Genomic DNA, 15905 nt, shown 5'->3' on the forward strand with positions numbered 1-15905 from the left:
GGGCAGGTGGTGGGTGTTACATGGGTAGTGGGGCAGGTGGAGAGCATGACATGGGCAAGTGGTGGGTATGCATGGGCAGGTGGGTATACAGGGTGTGGTGGGTGCTTGGCATGGGTAGGGTAGGGCTAGGGAGAGTATACATGGGTAGGTGGTGGGCCAGGTGGAGAGTATACATGGTAAGTGGTGGGTATACATGGATAAGTGGAGAATGTGTGGCAGGTGGTGGGCATACATGGTGGTAATGGTGGTGGGTATACATGGGTAAGTTGAGAATATACATGGGTAGGTGGTGGGTATACATGGGTAGGTGGTGGGTATACATGGGTAGGTGGTGGGTATACATGGGCAGGTGGTGGGCTAGGTGGACAGTATACATGGGTCGGTGGTGGGCTAGGCGGAGAGTATTCAGAATACATGGGTACAGGTGGGATAGGTGGAGAGCATACATGGGTCGGTGGTGGGCTAAGTGAGATGTATACATGGTTAAAGGTGGGCTAGGTGGAGGCAGTGGATGGAGGTAGGCTAGGTGGAGTCAGTGGATGGAGGTGGGCTAGGTGGAGTCAGTGGATGGAGGTGGGCTAGGTGGGTGTAGTGGAAGGAGGCGGGCTAGGTAGAGGCAGTGGATGGAGGTGGGCTAGGTGGGTGTGGTGGAGGGAAATTAGGTAAGGGGATCATGGTAAAGGGGTTAAGGAACTAGCCCCCGCTATATTGGACACCGGTTAAATAAACACACACCTTTTCATAAGACTATTACTCATACAAAAATTATCCGGTACTCAATTATCCGGTTAATATAATTTAAGTTAGAAGCCAAACTAATAACCAGAACCGTACCTTAACTTAAAACCTTCCATTAACATCCTAAGTTGATTAAGTTACGTTATGGAAAGGTCAAGTTAGATGGAGTTAGGATATACAAAATGTCGGTTAGGTTAAATTATGTTCATGGTAAGTTAGGTTAATTTAGCTAATGTTTAGGGTAAGTTTAATTAGGTTGGGTGAGAAAAGGTTTGGTTAAGGATTTCATTATGTTAGATTAAGTTAGGTTAAGTTAGGTTTGGGGGGAAGTAGGTTAGATTTGGTTAGACATAGCTTACGTTTAATTAGGTTTGGGAGTGAGCTAGGATAAGTTACATTTGGTTATGTTTGGCTAGTTAAATCAAACAAGATCAGGGCCAAGATAAGATAAATAAGTTAAGGTTCCAGATACTAGCAAGTCCTTCTATTTATGTACAATCACTTAAATAATAACAACAACAACAACAACAGACTTAAAATCTCTCCTTCAACACACACACACACACACACACACACACACACACACACACACACACACACACACATATATATATCTACTGTACACCCAAACAAGGATTCTCAAACACTTGTACATTAAGTTATTCCTCCCATAACTGATAACGTGAAAGGGCGCATCTAACTGGCTACAAGTCTATGGTCCTAGAAAGCAGAACCTGGCATCAATAACATGGATCTTGTACCGAGAATCAAGGACAGTTAGATGCGTTCTCTCTCACTGATTAAAAGAGAGAAGAAAATGAATTCACGAACCCGACTCTGAATCTGAACTCCTGAAAGACCCAGATGTTCAAACGCTGTCATTTGGTTATAGAAACAAATAATGAGGTGAGTATGTAAACATGATATACTGTACACTGAAAGGTGGTGGTAAGGTCTACTGTACCCTCTCCTTGCTGACTGGTGTTGACGTGGGCTATTTCTACTGACTGACTAATTGACTGACTCATTGGCTGACGGAGTGAAGGAATTTTCCTCCATCTCTAATCACCCTAAAGCTACAATGTTCTCCTCGCTACCGCAGCTTATGACAATATCTCGTTCACCCATGATAACCTTAACCCATGACACCCTTAACCCATGACACCCTTAACCCTTAACTCATGACACCCTTAACTCATGACACCCTTAACCCATGACACCCTTAACCCATGACATCCTTAATCCATGACACCCTTAACCCATGACAGCCTTAACCCATGACACCCTTAACCCATGACACCCTTAACCCATGACACCCTTAACCCATGACACCCTTAACCCATGACACCCTTAACCCATAACACCCTTAATCCATAACACCCTTAACCCATGACTGCCTTAACCCATGACACCCTTAACCCATGACACACTTAACCCATGACACACTTAACCCATGGTATAAAAGACTCCATAGATCTGATGTCGCTTTCATATTTGTTGTTAATTATTTATCGCCAAATTCCTTTATCGTCTTGTGTAAATGGTGTCAGTCAACAATAAGAAGCTTCACCCTCTCGCCTCATAGACTGGTGACGTGACAGTCTTCCCCTACCTGCTGTATTAAGAGGAGGGGGGGTAACTGGCTCACTCAGTCTTCTTTGTTTACTTTCACCCGTAAAAAAAAAATCCCAGTCATTGTTCTATCACGAAATTTAGAGTTTCGGGGTCCAGACTCTGAAAGTTTCGTGCATTTTCCCTCCTAACGAGTGATGAAAGAACGGCTCTAATAGGCACAGTTAAGGATTGGCTCTAATTGGCACAGTTAAAATGCGACACAGTTAATAACAGTCAAATATTGGCATCGGAATAGCGTTGAGATATTACCGTAAGTAAAGGCCTTTTTTTTAATTCACTAGTTAAGAGGAAAAATTATTATACGAATCTTAAAGAACCCAGGATATGTTTACCATTAATTCATCACACGAACAGTAACTCAACATTGCATTAGTTATTCGTTTGTCAAAAAAGTAAATAAAATAAAAATGGCCATACCTCAATGATCCTGTCTACTGCCAAGGGTAATTTCATCGTCTAGAAAAAATCATACATTGCAATATTTCACAAGTTCACTCAGCTCAACATTGTACAAGATAGAATACTCGTGTGATACCGTGTTAACACTGTACTAGCTCTTTGTAGTATTGCTTCAGTTTCGTACCTTAATAATATACTTCATAGGACTGACACAGACTCGTCCAGATCTGGTAAAAAAAACACGCGTGTCCAAACATCTGTCAGAGGCTTAGGACACCAACACAGCCCCGACGACTCCTACACCAAACACCTTCATCACAGGTGAAGGACTCCTTAAACACAGATGAGGACTACATGCCCCTAAAGACCAACTGTGCGTCTCCTACACCACTCCTGGGGCACCTAGAGCAAACTGTGGCTTTATATTGTAATTGGTTGTAGGTGTTGCAGTGCCTTTAATGTCGTTTCAAGTGTTCTAGAACTATTTACAACTGACCTAGCAAATAGCTTGTTGTTGGTGCATTCTATCACTCTAGAACTAGCTGTTTAGTACCTACAACTTGTGGCAGTCACCTAGAACTGGTTCCTAGGACAAGTCTGAAAAATGTTTCATCCAAGTCTTGGTGAACGAGAAGCTACACAACCGAGGAAGAGTTTCGAAGTACAGTCCATGCACTTGTGGCATCATCATGGACGACATGCAGGCGGTAGTTACTGTAGGCAACCAGTACATCTGACCTGACACACAACACAGCTTAATATGCTAATGAGAGAGAGAGAGAGAGAGAGAGAGAGAGAGAGAGAGAGAGAGAGAGACCTAGAACACATTATGACCTAGGAATACCTCAACAATCTTGAAGTTAATAATCGCACACACACACACATGTTCTTGTTAGCTGCTAGACCCTCTAGAGGCGATGAAGGAACTAGAACAACTAGTCATAATCCTAGCAGTATCCTAGCACGGTATTCTCATGCTCTTCTGGTGGTGGCGGATGACCTAACACAGGTAAGCAGTGTACCTGGCGACCATCTGGACACCTCCAGCAAACCAAAACAATGTCCTTGAAGGCTGTAGCTTTCGCCCTTGATATGATAATGACCCCTGATTTGTATAGCGTGTTGGGTGTGTTGACCTCGCTAGTACTGGCCCTGGGTGTACTGGCCGTGAGGGGGCTGCACCGCTTCCTGGGTGAACCCCCCGCTGAAGGGGTTGCTGGTAGGGGGGACGGCGGCGACGAAGGGGTTATGTGGGTTCTGCGTCGTGTAGTTAACAGTCGCCTCCTGGGGGAACGACAGTCTCAATAACACAAAACAACAATAAAAACAACATCAACAATAACAATAACAAATGTGGTGTAACATAATCACTTCACACATCAAGTAGATCGGGGTTATCGAAGTATGACATTAATACAAGAAAGATATAACATCAAAAATCCTCACTACCTAAGGTGGCAGCTACGACCACAAGGAACATGGCTTAAACTACTCTATGTTTTGTACAGGAATGTTAACAATTATAATAATACAGTAATTATAAACACAAGAAAAATTTAATGTATTATGTAAATTAGAGAAGCAGAGTGAAGCCACAGACTGTACTGTTCAGGACCCCGAAATCGTTTATCACCAATCAGACCTAAACGTTAAGACGCTAGACACACAGACAACACAGGTGATAACACTACCTGTGTGTGATCACGGGGCTGTGTGGTTAATAATAACAACAGTAGTTTGGGATCACTATAAGAACGTGGTCATATTGTCATACCTGTTGTGGTTGTTGTTGTGCGTAGTCGAGCTGTGGTTGTTGGTGGGTGTAAGGCTGTTGAGTCGACGGCTGCTGCTGCTGCGTGTACCCCTCCTGCGTGAAGGTCTGGCCGTCCACCCCCGCCTCCCCGACCATAGTACCATACGTGGCCAGCTTACCGTTAGCTTGACCAGGACCACCCACGGCTGGCGTTGTCTCCTGTACAACATTAACAAACCACATCATTTAATCATTACTAACTTTATCTCATCACTAAACTCTAAATGATATTAATCAAAACATCATTATCGTCCTCCTTTATTAATTCATTTTGTCAATAGCTATAATACGACTTGAGACTCGGTACTTAACGTTATTAACTCTTCTTAATGGCGAGGGTTGACATTATGTGACCAAAACTGGGAAGGAAATTACACGTATTGCCATAATCCTACGACGCCTGGCAGCTAACTCACCCACAATGCACCTCTGACCACAAAAATTCTTTCAGTGAGTCACTCTAAGTCAGTCTACCCTGTGTTAGTTTGATTTATTGCTGAATACTAACCTCTAACATACTAGCACAGTCACTAACCTCCACACACTAGCAAGATCACTAACCTCCACACACTAGCAAGATCACTAACCTCCACATACTAGCACAACCACTAACCTCCACACACTAGCAAGATCACTAACCTCCACACACTAGCAAGATCACTAACCTCCACATACTAGCACAACCACTAACCTCCACACACTAGCAAGATCACTAACCTCCACATACTAGCACAACCACTAACCTCCACACACTAGCAAGATCACTAACCTCCACACACTAGCACAGTCACTAACCTTCACAGATTGGTCGTCTTCGGACTCGTCTGCAGGGGGTGGTTCCGCCCAGGGTTGCAGCTCCCCCGAAGCAAATATCCCGTAGAAGATGATGCCGAGGAAGTGTATAACAGACGCTACCAGGAACACCACTTGCCACTCCTCCGCTGTCTGTGAGGGGTAGATGATGGGTTTAGTGGAAGGGGTAGATCATGGGTTTAGTGGAAGGGGTAGATCATGGGTTTGGTGGAAGGGATAGATCCTGTGTTTAGTGGAAGGGGTAGATCCTGTGTTTAGTGGAAGGGGTAGATCATGGGTTTAGTGGAAGGGGTAGAGCATGGGTTATGGAAGGGATAGACCAAGTAGTAGTGATTAGTGGAAGGGGTAAATCATGGGTCTAGTGGAAGGAAGAGAACGTAGTGTTTAGTACAGGGATAGACCAAGTACCTACTCTCATACATAAGTAAACATATACATACATACATATATACATACATACATACATACATACATACATACATAGGTAAAGTGAACCAGATGATGATGATGATGATGATGATGATGATGATGATGATGATGATGATAAAAATGGTAAATGACTTTGCCATGAGAGAGGAGAGGAAAGAGAGGAGGAAAGAATAGAAACGGGAAGTAAAGTAGTAGGGAGTAATAACAGATTGGATGGGTCTATCCACCTAGCTGAGTCGAGGCGAATAGTTGTATAGTACGAGCTCTCTCTCTCTCTCTCTCTCTCTCTCTCTCTCTCTCTCTCTCTCTCTTTTCCTGTTTCTTCAATTCCTCTCATCTTCCGTCCCTTCTTCTCCCTTCTCCTCTTCCGCCCCTCTTCTCCCCTTCCTTCCCCTTTCCCTTAGCATTGTTTGTCAAGCGCTCGTAAGACGGTCCGGCAAACACACCTTCAACTTATTGTTTCTCGTCACCACTTCATGCCCTGTGTAGGAGAGGGGAAAGTGAGGGGAAGGAAGGCTTAGAGAGGGGAAAGGGAGGGTAAGGGAGGCTTAGAGAGAGGGAGGAAGAAGGAATTGGGAGCGAGAAAGATAAATAGGTGGAAAGAAAACACTGGCCAGGACGGTAGAGAATGAATGGGAAGGCAGAAAAGAGGGATTGAATAGGAAGAGGAAGGATTGGAAGGGAAGAGAAGGGACTGGAAGGATAAGAGAAAGGAAAATGAAGGATTAGGTATGCGGAAAAGAGGGACTGAAAAGATGTGGAACAGGAGAGAAAGGTAACAGATGGAGGCAGAAAGATGGAAAAGAAAAGGTGAGGTAAAACATACGAGTAGAAGGTTTAATCAGGTTAGGTTAGGTTAGGTTAGGTTAGGTTAGTTTTTTCTTAAGTCAATCAAAATGGGATCAGGGCCCGGGTACGAAAGAGAGCGAGTAAGTGCCAGTGGGTGCCAGTGAGAAAGAGTGAGTGCCAGTGAGAAAGAGTAAGTGCCAGAGTGCCAGTGGGTGCCAGTGAGAAAGAATGAGTGCCAGTGAGAAAGAATGAGTGCCAGTGAGAAAGAGTGAGTGCCAGTGAGAAAGAGTGAGTGCCAGTGAGTGCCAGTGGGTGCCAGTGAGAAAGAGTGAGTGCCAGTGAGAAAGATTAAGTGCCAGTGAGTGCCAGTGGGTGCCAATGAGAAAGAGTGAGTGCCAATGAGTGCTAGCGAAAAAGAGTAAGTGCCAGTGAGTGCCAGTGGGTGCCAGTGAGAAAGAGTGCGTGCCAGTAACAAAGAGTAAATGCCAGTGAGTGCCAGAGGGTGCCAGTGAGTGCCAGTGACGGTGACTGGAGTCCGTCAAATCAATGGTTGTCCCCCGCTACTGAGCCTCCAGCCTCAGGGGCCACCACACTGCCCTTTCATCTTTCAGTTTCAATAGTGGTGCAGGCTGGGGGAGTGGTGGTGCAGGCTGGAGTGGGGGGCTGCAGGCTGGGGCAGTGGGGGTGCAGGCTGGAGTAAGGGGCTGCAGACTGGGGCAAGGGGTGCAGGTTGGAGGTGGTAGTGCAGGCTGGAGTAGTGGTGGTGCAGGCTGGAGGTGTGGTGGTGCAGGTTGGAGGTGGTGGTGCAGGTTGGAGGTGGTGGTGCATGCTGGAGGTGGTGGTGCAGGTTGGAGGTGGTGGTGCAGGTTGGAGGTGGTGGTGCAGGCGAGAGAGGGAGGAGAGGTGGGCGTGGAATGGGTGGGGTTAGATGGGACGAGGAAGGAGACGAGAGGATAGGGAGATGGGGAGGGATAGGGAGATGGGGGGGTGGAGGATAGGGAGATGGGGGAAGGTGTAGAGGATAGGGAGATGGGGGAAGGTGTAGAGGGATGAGGGAGATGGGGAAGGTGGGGAGGATAGGAGATGGGGGGGAAGGTGTAGAGGACAGGAGATGGGGGAAGGTGGGAGGATAGGGAGATGGGGGAAGGTGGGGAGGATAGGGGAGACAGAGGAGAAGTCAATACATTAAGATTGTCAACCTCTCTCTCTCTCTCTCTCTCTCTCTCTCTCTCTCTCTCTCTCTCTCATCCAAAATCCCATTCCAGCGTTCCTACTTCAATTCCTCAACCAATTTCTCTTTTCCAGCATCCTTTTTTTTACCATTCCAACGTCCTTTCCTCATTCCAACGCTTCCTTCCTTCTTCATTATAAAACCTCCTCCTCTTTATCTTCTCTCTACCTCCCTCCAGGCCAGAGAAGCAACAGGTACTCCTCCCCCCCCTCCCTCCCTCGATTCCATATTGACCCCCCCTCTCCTTATCCCACCACCTGCCCTCTTCCACCCCTCTCACCCTTCTTTACCTCTCCCCTACTTCCTTTGCCCTCCATGTATGCCTCACCACCTCAGGGACACGCCACACACGGGACCATCTACAGGTTCGACGTCAACACCCTCGGTAGTGAAGTAGACGAAACAAAATGACACACGGAAGAACACCAGTGATAAACCTCGGCATGTTGAAAGGGCCACGTAGGTCCCCCTCTTCCCCCTCCTCCTCTTTTCTCTCCCCCTTCTCTGCCTTCTCCTCCTCCTCCTCCTCCTCATCGTCGTGAAACATTCAACTAATGAGCCGTACGTAACATTCAGTGGCTCCCGGATCCCCTTGTAAACACCCTCCGAGCCATTCTCAGTGGGAACCTGATCTTACCACCAACTAAACTTTGGATCATCCCGCCAAGAACTTCATCACGGCGCTGTAAAGGATGATCGTGATAACCAGGAGGTCCTCTCTTTATACCCCCCCCCCCTCTCCCCCTCCCTCCTCCCCTCAACGTGAGAGTGAGAGAACACAACAAGGAAAAAAATATATCTCCCCTAACGCCGTATTATAGCCGTGAAAGCATCAGGGGAGAGATGAAGTCTGTCGAAATCTGCGCTATTTAATCCGAAGCAAAAAGAAAGTAGAAGCAGAGTGAGGGAGGGTGATGGTGGAGGGCGGGGAGGTAGGAAGAGTGGGAAGGAGGGAATGAGGGAGGGCAAGAGGGAGGGAGGGAGGGAAGGAGGGAGTTCTCAGACGAGCAGGCGGCGGAGGGGAGAACTTACACAGAGGCGAGTGTCCCGGGGGAACTGTGTCATTTTCTACTTTAACAAATTCGGTACGCGGGTATCTGTGAATCTGCGGAATTAGATATATCCTCCTGGGGCTTAAGTCCGCTAAGTCCCGCCCGGCCGCGTCGCGTGTCGGCTTGGCGCCAACATCCGCGACCACGATGACGACGCCTACAAGGTCTTCTTCAGGTATACATGTGTGTGTGTGTGTGTGTGTGTGTGTAGAGGGACTGTATGGCGTTGTTTATAAGTACCTGGAGTGTATTAATTAAATTTAGTAGGTATAGGTAATATGTGGTAGACTGTGGCATTATTTGGAAGGTAGGTTTTGGTGGTAACTGTTGGTGGTACGTGGAGGTAGTGGTAGGTGGTGGTGGTGGTGGTGGTGGTGGTAGAGGAGGCAGTGGTAGGTGGTGGTGGTGGTGGTAGAGGAGGTAGTGGCAGGTGGTGGAGGGTGGTGGAGGAAGTGGTAGGTGGTGGTGGTGGTGGTGGTGGTAGAGGAGGTAGTGGCAAGTGGTGGTAGTGGCAGGTGGTGGTGATGGAGGAAGTGGTAGGTGGTGGTGGTGGTGGTTACTGGTTGGAGGGGTTGGTTGGTGTTAATGGTGGTGGTAATGGATAGTGGTTATGGTGGTTAGTAGTGGTGGTTGATGGTGGTGATTAGTATTTTCTCCTTTACCCTGAATACTAATTAACTGCAGGTATAATAATTAAGGTAATATTAATTAACACTGGACAATATTATATTTATCTCGTAAAAAAAAGTAATAATTTGTTCCGTAAATTTAAAGAAAAAAAATAATTTGCAAACTTCATCAGTTATATAATTTCTTTCCTTACAAAACTGATAAAAATTTCCTCTCTTCTCTCCCCCATCCCATTCCTTCCTCCCTTTCCTTCTTTCCTCTTCTTCCTTCCCTCTACCCCCTTCCTCCTTCCCTCTACCCCTTCCTCCTCCCCCCTTCCTCCTTCTCTCTCCCCTTCCTCCTTCCCTTTCCTCTTTCCCTCTACCCCTTTCTCCTTCCCACTCCTCCTTCCCTCTCCCCTTCCTCCTTTTTCTCCTTCCTCTCCCTTCCTCCTTCCTTTTCTCCTCTCCCCCTCCCCTCCCTCCTTCCTCTCCTCCCCTCCCTTCCTCCTTCCTCTCCCCTTCCTCTCTCGCCCCCTTTCACAGCTTCTAAATTCAACAATGGCAGGTGTGGAAAATTGGAAAAGTTTACCTTACACGATTCCTGCCACCCGACCATGACAGACTCGTACCACCCGACCATGACAGACTCGTGCCACCCGACCATGACAAACTCGTGCCACCCGACCATGACAGACTGGTGTTACCCGACCAGGACAGACAAATTCACTCCTGATACGATATTCTTATAAAACAGAAAAAATATTGTGTGTGTGTGTGTGTAATTAGTACTGGAAATGTACTATATTAGAGTCAGGTTAGGTTAAGTTAGGTTAGGTTAGGTAGAGTTTCTTAACATGTCATCCTCCTAAATTTTTCCTCCCACAATTTGGAACTTATAATTAATTGAACCAAATTACCAAAATCAGCAACATGATTCACTGTCTTTTAAATAATATATAAACGTTGCCAAAATTACATATCTGGCAACTCCCATGGGCAGAGGAGGACTATATATCAACCTGAAGACGACAGTGGGGAGGTCAGTGTGTTGTCGGCTGTCAAAGGGTGTGTGTATATATAACGATATAGGTACAAAAATTAACACCGAAATTACACAGGGACTTGAAAAATAAATTAATGGTTTGTCTTATCTCAAGGCAATATGGCGTCCAAACTACTCCGAGACTTTAAACATAATGATATGGGTTTTTTATTCTTCCAGGAAAAAAAAAATAATAAAAATTAACACATGAATCTTAACTAGTCCGGAACCTGCCTGCTGTGGGTCACGTAACACAGTTCATCAGGTGCATTATAACTCTCTCTCTCCACACACACACACACACACACACACACACACACACACACACACACACACACACACACACACACACACACACACACACACACACACACACACACACACACACACACCTAAACATCGTCTTTACTCTGCGTGGATATATATCTCTCTCTCTATATATATAATTTCTTTTTTTTTAACCTCCGGTGTTTTCAGAACCTCAGCCCGGAACTGTGTATATACTGTATGGGAGGCAATCGATGTTGGCAACTTTTGTAAACAAACTAAGTTGCTATGGCGACGAGAGAGAGAGAGAGAGAGAGAGAGAGAGAGAGAGAGAGAGAGAGAGAGAGAGAGAGAGAGAAGGGGGATGTAGGGAAGGGCACCAGATGGCAGCGTACACAAACACACAAACACACACACACACACACACACACACACACACACACACACACACATCACGACACCTGGGAGACTTTAACTCTTATGGGTGTGTACATTATCGACCCTGTGTTATGATTTAATATGTCTGGAAGATTTTAATGGACAGGGCTGATAAATCATTGGCTTTTGTTTACGTGCGTGCCAATAAAACCTAACCTAACCTAACGGATTCCAAACATTAATTGTCTCTTTCACCTCCTACACCGTCTCTTACCATAACCACACTCGTCTACCACCACTACCACACTCGTCTACCACCACTACCACACTCGTCTACCACCACTACAACTATCACCACTACGCGACCTTACTCTACTACCACACTCAACCACAACCGCTTTAAACCAAATCATCTTTTACAACTACAACCACCACAATCATACTTGACACTACTTTCTGCTACGACAACCACAACTACCACCATTCATCCTTATTCCTACCACAACAACTACCACCATACTACCAGTTCCTCCTCCTCCTTCCTCCTCCTCATCTCTTTTGTTCTTCTTTTCTCTCCCTTCCTCTTCTCCTTCCGTTCTCTCCTCCCTTACTCCTTATCTCCCTCTTTCTCTCCCTCTCTCTACCCCTCCCCTCCCTACCCCTCCTTCTCCTCCCTACGTCAGTACCTCCCGGTAACCAGAGCCACAATGCGACCCGTAAAAAGCGCTGTTACAAGGGGGTTACATTATGGTGTGGGGCGTGTGGGCGTGAGCGGGCGGCCAGTGGGCGGATCAGTGGGGATTTACCGTATTTGCGGGTGTGAGTGAGTGTGTTTGTGTCTGCCCGGGTACACACACACACACACACACACACACACACACACACACACACACACAAAGACATACACACACACACACACACACACACATGCACACGCACACATTCAGACAGGTGTACACACGAGCCGACACAGCCAGATGAGGTGTGTGTGTGTGTGTGTATATTTAAGTCCGCCGGAGTATTGTAAGTAGTACACACACACACACACACACACACACACACACACACACACACACACACACACACACACACAGGTGGTACTTGTACTCAGTAAATCATACACATTCACCCTAACAGGTAATAAAACTTTACACTCAAAATAAATAAGAGTGCATGTACTCCGCAGTAAGAGACCGCAAACGCACTCAGCATGCCCTCACTTGAACACACTCAACATATATTCACATCAACGTACTCAATATAAACTTAAATCAACGCACTCAATACATACTCATACCAACACACTCAAAATGTACTCACACCAACGCACTCAACATGTATTCACACCAACGCACTTAACATATACTCACGTTATTCTTCGTGAACTCCTCGACAACGATAGGACAGATCATGCCACTCAGAGTACCAAAGCCGTTGCTAATGCCCATCAGGATAGATGCATAACGTGGGGCGATGTCCAAGTGATTAACATTAAATCCTGTGGAAGAGTAAAAAAGGATTAGTTATTGAACCTTTTAGGAGGATTTAAAAGTGATTACTGAACACTTGGGATTTAAAGGGGAAAAATAATGGAACCTTGGGATTTAAACGGATTAATTGAAGATTTTTAAAAGGATTACTAGAGGATTTTAACACTAAAGAGGAAGAGGAAGTGGAGGATGAGGAGGAGGAGGAGGAGAGGGAGAAGGAGGAAGAAGAAGAGGAGGTGGAGGAAGAAGAGATGGAGGAGGTTAAATGGACTACTGAACCCCTTAGAAAGAGGAAGAAAATGAAGAAAAGGGAAAATGAGGAGAAGAGACGGAAGACAAAATAAGGGAGAGGGAAGGGATACACGAAAAAAGGGAGAGGAGGTGGAAATGGATAGACGAAAGGGAAGAAGGGGTCAAGGAAGGGAGAAGTAAGAGAGGAAAGGGAAAGGAGGAAAGATGGATGAAGGGAAGGGAAGGGAAGGGAAGGGAAGGGTACAACTTGAAGACTTTGAGCAAAATAAAATCCCTAGGGGGAGTTTAGAAAGGGCAGGGAAGAGGAGGAGGATATGGGGTGTAAAGGGAGGGGAGAGGGGGTGTGAGGTGATGAGGGAGGGAAGAAGGGTTATGGGGTTATGAGAGAAGGAAGGAAGGAAGGAAGTAAAAGCGCTTTAACTCACCGCGACTCATAGGTAATGTTCGTCTGTTCGTCCGTCTGGCGGTGTACAAAGAGTGTCCACACAATCCTCCTCCTCCTCCTCCTCCTCCTCCTCCTCCTCCTCCTCCTCCTCCTCCACTTCCTCCCTCCCTTATCCAATATCTTCCTTATTACGCTCAATTGTCTTCCACCAGTATTCTATTAAGGTCACAGTTGGGTGAGTGTTTCCTTCCTCCTCCTTCCTCCCTCTTCCCCCTTCCCTTCCATCCTCCTTTCTCCCCTTTTCTCCCCCTTTCTTTCTTTCCTTTCTCCTCCTTATTTCTCTCCTTCATTCTTCTCCTCCCTTCTTTCTCTCCTCTTTCCCTTCCTCTTCTTTTTTTATCTTCTCTCTCTTTCTTCCCCCTTCCTCCTCTCTTCTTCCCCTCATCCTCCCCCTCCTTCTTCCCCGGTCAATTTATGACCATTGCATGTGAACCATAGTGGTAATGGTCTCAGTGCATTATACAGATTGTCCCCCGAGCCTTAGGGAATATCCCCCAACACCCTATAACATCTTCCCCTGATTTAGGGACCTGGCGACCCTAGGCCTCGTTTGGGTCCGGTCCACCTCAAGCGCCTTCTCACCCCTGTACAACCCCTTAAACTTAGATCCGATTCATGTAAAGGATATTATTATTATTTTTATTATTATTATTATTATTATTATTATTATTATTATTATTATTATTATTATTATTATTATTATTATTCCAATATTTCTATTACCCAGACTGACCTAACACTCCACCTCAGGACGTAATTAACCCTACTTGACCTGACCTTAAAAATCAAGTCCTAACCCTAGCTGACCTCCTGGCCCTTGATCCTCGTTCGGGTGGACCCTGGGGGCGCTGTTAGGGTGGAGGCTGGAGATGGTAACTTTAAAAATATTAAGATGCAAGGTCATGACCCGGAGATGTGGGATCAAGGGCGCTCTGCCTCCACCATCACCAGCCTTAATGTGACCCCACGAACCATTACTGCACCAGGAGGAGGAGGAGGAGGTGGGGGTGGAAGAGGAGGAGCAGGAGGAGGAGGAAGAGTTCCCACTTGAAACTTCACTCCCCTGGGAACCTCACCAACTTGATAAAAGATTTCATCAAATGGATTTCACCCCAGCGTCCTTCCCTCCCCTCCCCTCTCCACTCCTTCCCTCCCATTCCCTCCCTTCCCCCTCTCCTCCCTCCCCTCCCCTCTTACCCATCCCTTCTCTCTTCTTTCTCTCTCCTCTCCCCTCCTGCCCTACATCTTTCCTTCCTCTTCCCTCCCTTCCCCCTTTCCTCCCCTTCCCTCCCTTCCCCCTCTCCTCCCCTTCCCTCCCTTCCCCCTCTCCTCCCCTCCCTTCCCCTCCCCTCTTACCCTTCCCTTCTCTCTTCTTTCTCTCTCCTCTCCCCTCCTGCCCTACATCTTTCCTTCCTCTCCTCTTCCTCCTCCTCCTCCTCCTCCTCCCTGGGAAAGCTTGGGAGGCTGGCGTGTTGATCTTGATAACAGTGATACAGTCACTCCTGGGAGAGGGCGGAAGGGGGGAGAGGGGGAGGGAGAAGGGGGAAAGGAAGGAGAGAGGGGGAGGGAGAAGGAGGAAAGGAAGGAGAAAGGAGGGAAAGGAGGGAGGGGTAGGGGAGAGTGAGGGAGAAGGAAGGAGAGACAGGGAGAGAGAAGGAAGGAGAGAGGAGAAGGAGGGAGAGAAGGGGAGGAGAAGGGAGAATAAAGGAGGGGGAAGGAGAGAGAAATGGGGGAGGGGGAAGGAAGGAAAGAGGGAGAAGGAAGGAGGAGGGACGTAAAAGGGAGAGGAAGAAAGGAGGAGCGAAAGAGAGAGAGAGAGAGAGAGAGAGAGAGAGAGAGAGAGAGAGAGAGAGAGTGAGTTATTATTACAACAACAACAAAACTAACCTAACCAAAACAACAACATTAACATAAACAAAAATAGCAACAACAACAACAATATAACCATTAAGGCCTAACTATCCAGACACTATTCTTAATTAACAGAATAGTTCAGCCACTCACTATCCTTTCTCCAGCCTTCCACTCTCCTCCATCCTCCTCCTCCTCCATCCATCCCTTACCTCCTCCACCTCCTCTCCTCCTCCACCTCCTCTCCTCCTCCTTCTCCATCCACCCCTTTCCTCCTCCACCTCCTCTCCTCACTCCTTCTCCATCCACCCCTTTCCTCCTCCATCTCCTCTCTTCCTCCTCCTCCATCCACCCCTTTCCTCCTCCACCTCCTCCTCCTCCTCCTCCTCCTCCTCCATCCACCCCCCTTTCCTGCTCCACCTCCCTCCTCCTCCTCCACCCACCCCTCTCTCCTCCAAGCGACTTCTGATCGTCCATTTCCATTGACTTTCTTTATCCTTTCTTTCATCGATAACCTTTAACAGTCAAATCACAACCACTACCATACCTTGTTCCCCCACTACCACCACAACAACCACACCACAACATAACCCTACATAACCCTCCTTCCTCCCTCCACCACAACAACCACACACCTCAACATAACCCTACTACAACCCTCTTCCCTCCC

The 15905-nt window shown here is 46.9% G+C and overlaps 1 protein-coding gene across 1 annotated transcript in view; it reads right to left on the reverse strand.

The window, feature by feature from the left end:
- Positions 1-3538: 3538 nt before the first annotated feature.
- Positions 3539-15905, reverse strand: part of LOC121858730 (vesicular glutamate transporter 1-like) — a 131946-nt gene continuing 119579 nt past the window's right edge. The window contains exons 13-16 of the mRNA XM_042355353.1: positions 12568-12695; positions 5381-5530; positions 4547-4744; positions 3539-4056 (exon numbers count right to left, since the gene is read on the reverse strand). Of these exons, the coding sequence (XP_042211287.1) occupies positions 3913-4056; positions 4547-4744; positions 5381-5530; positions 12568-12695 (620 nt within the window). The 3' untranslated portion in view covers positions 3539-3912. The remainder of the gene's footprint in view (positions 4057-4546; positions 4745-5380; positions 5531-12567; positions 12696-15905) is intronic.

The sequence above is a fragment of the Homarus americanus genome, unplaced genomic scaffold (assembly GCF_018991925.1).
Source record: "Homarus americanus isolate GMGI-L3 unplaced genomic scaffold, GMGI_Hamer_2.0 scaffold74, whole genome shotgun sequence".
NCBI classification, from domain to species: domain Eukaryota; kingdom Metazoa; phylum Arthropoda; class Malacostraca; order Decapoda; family Nephropidae; genus Homarus; species Homarus americanus.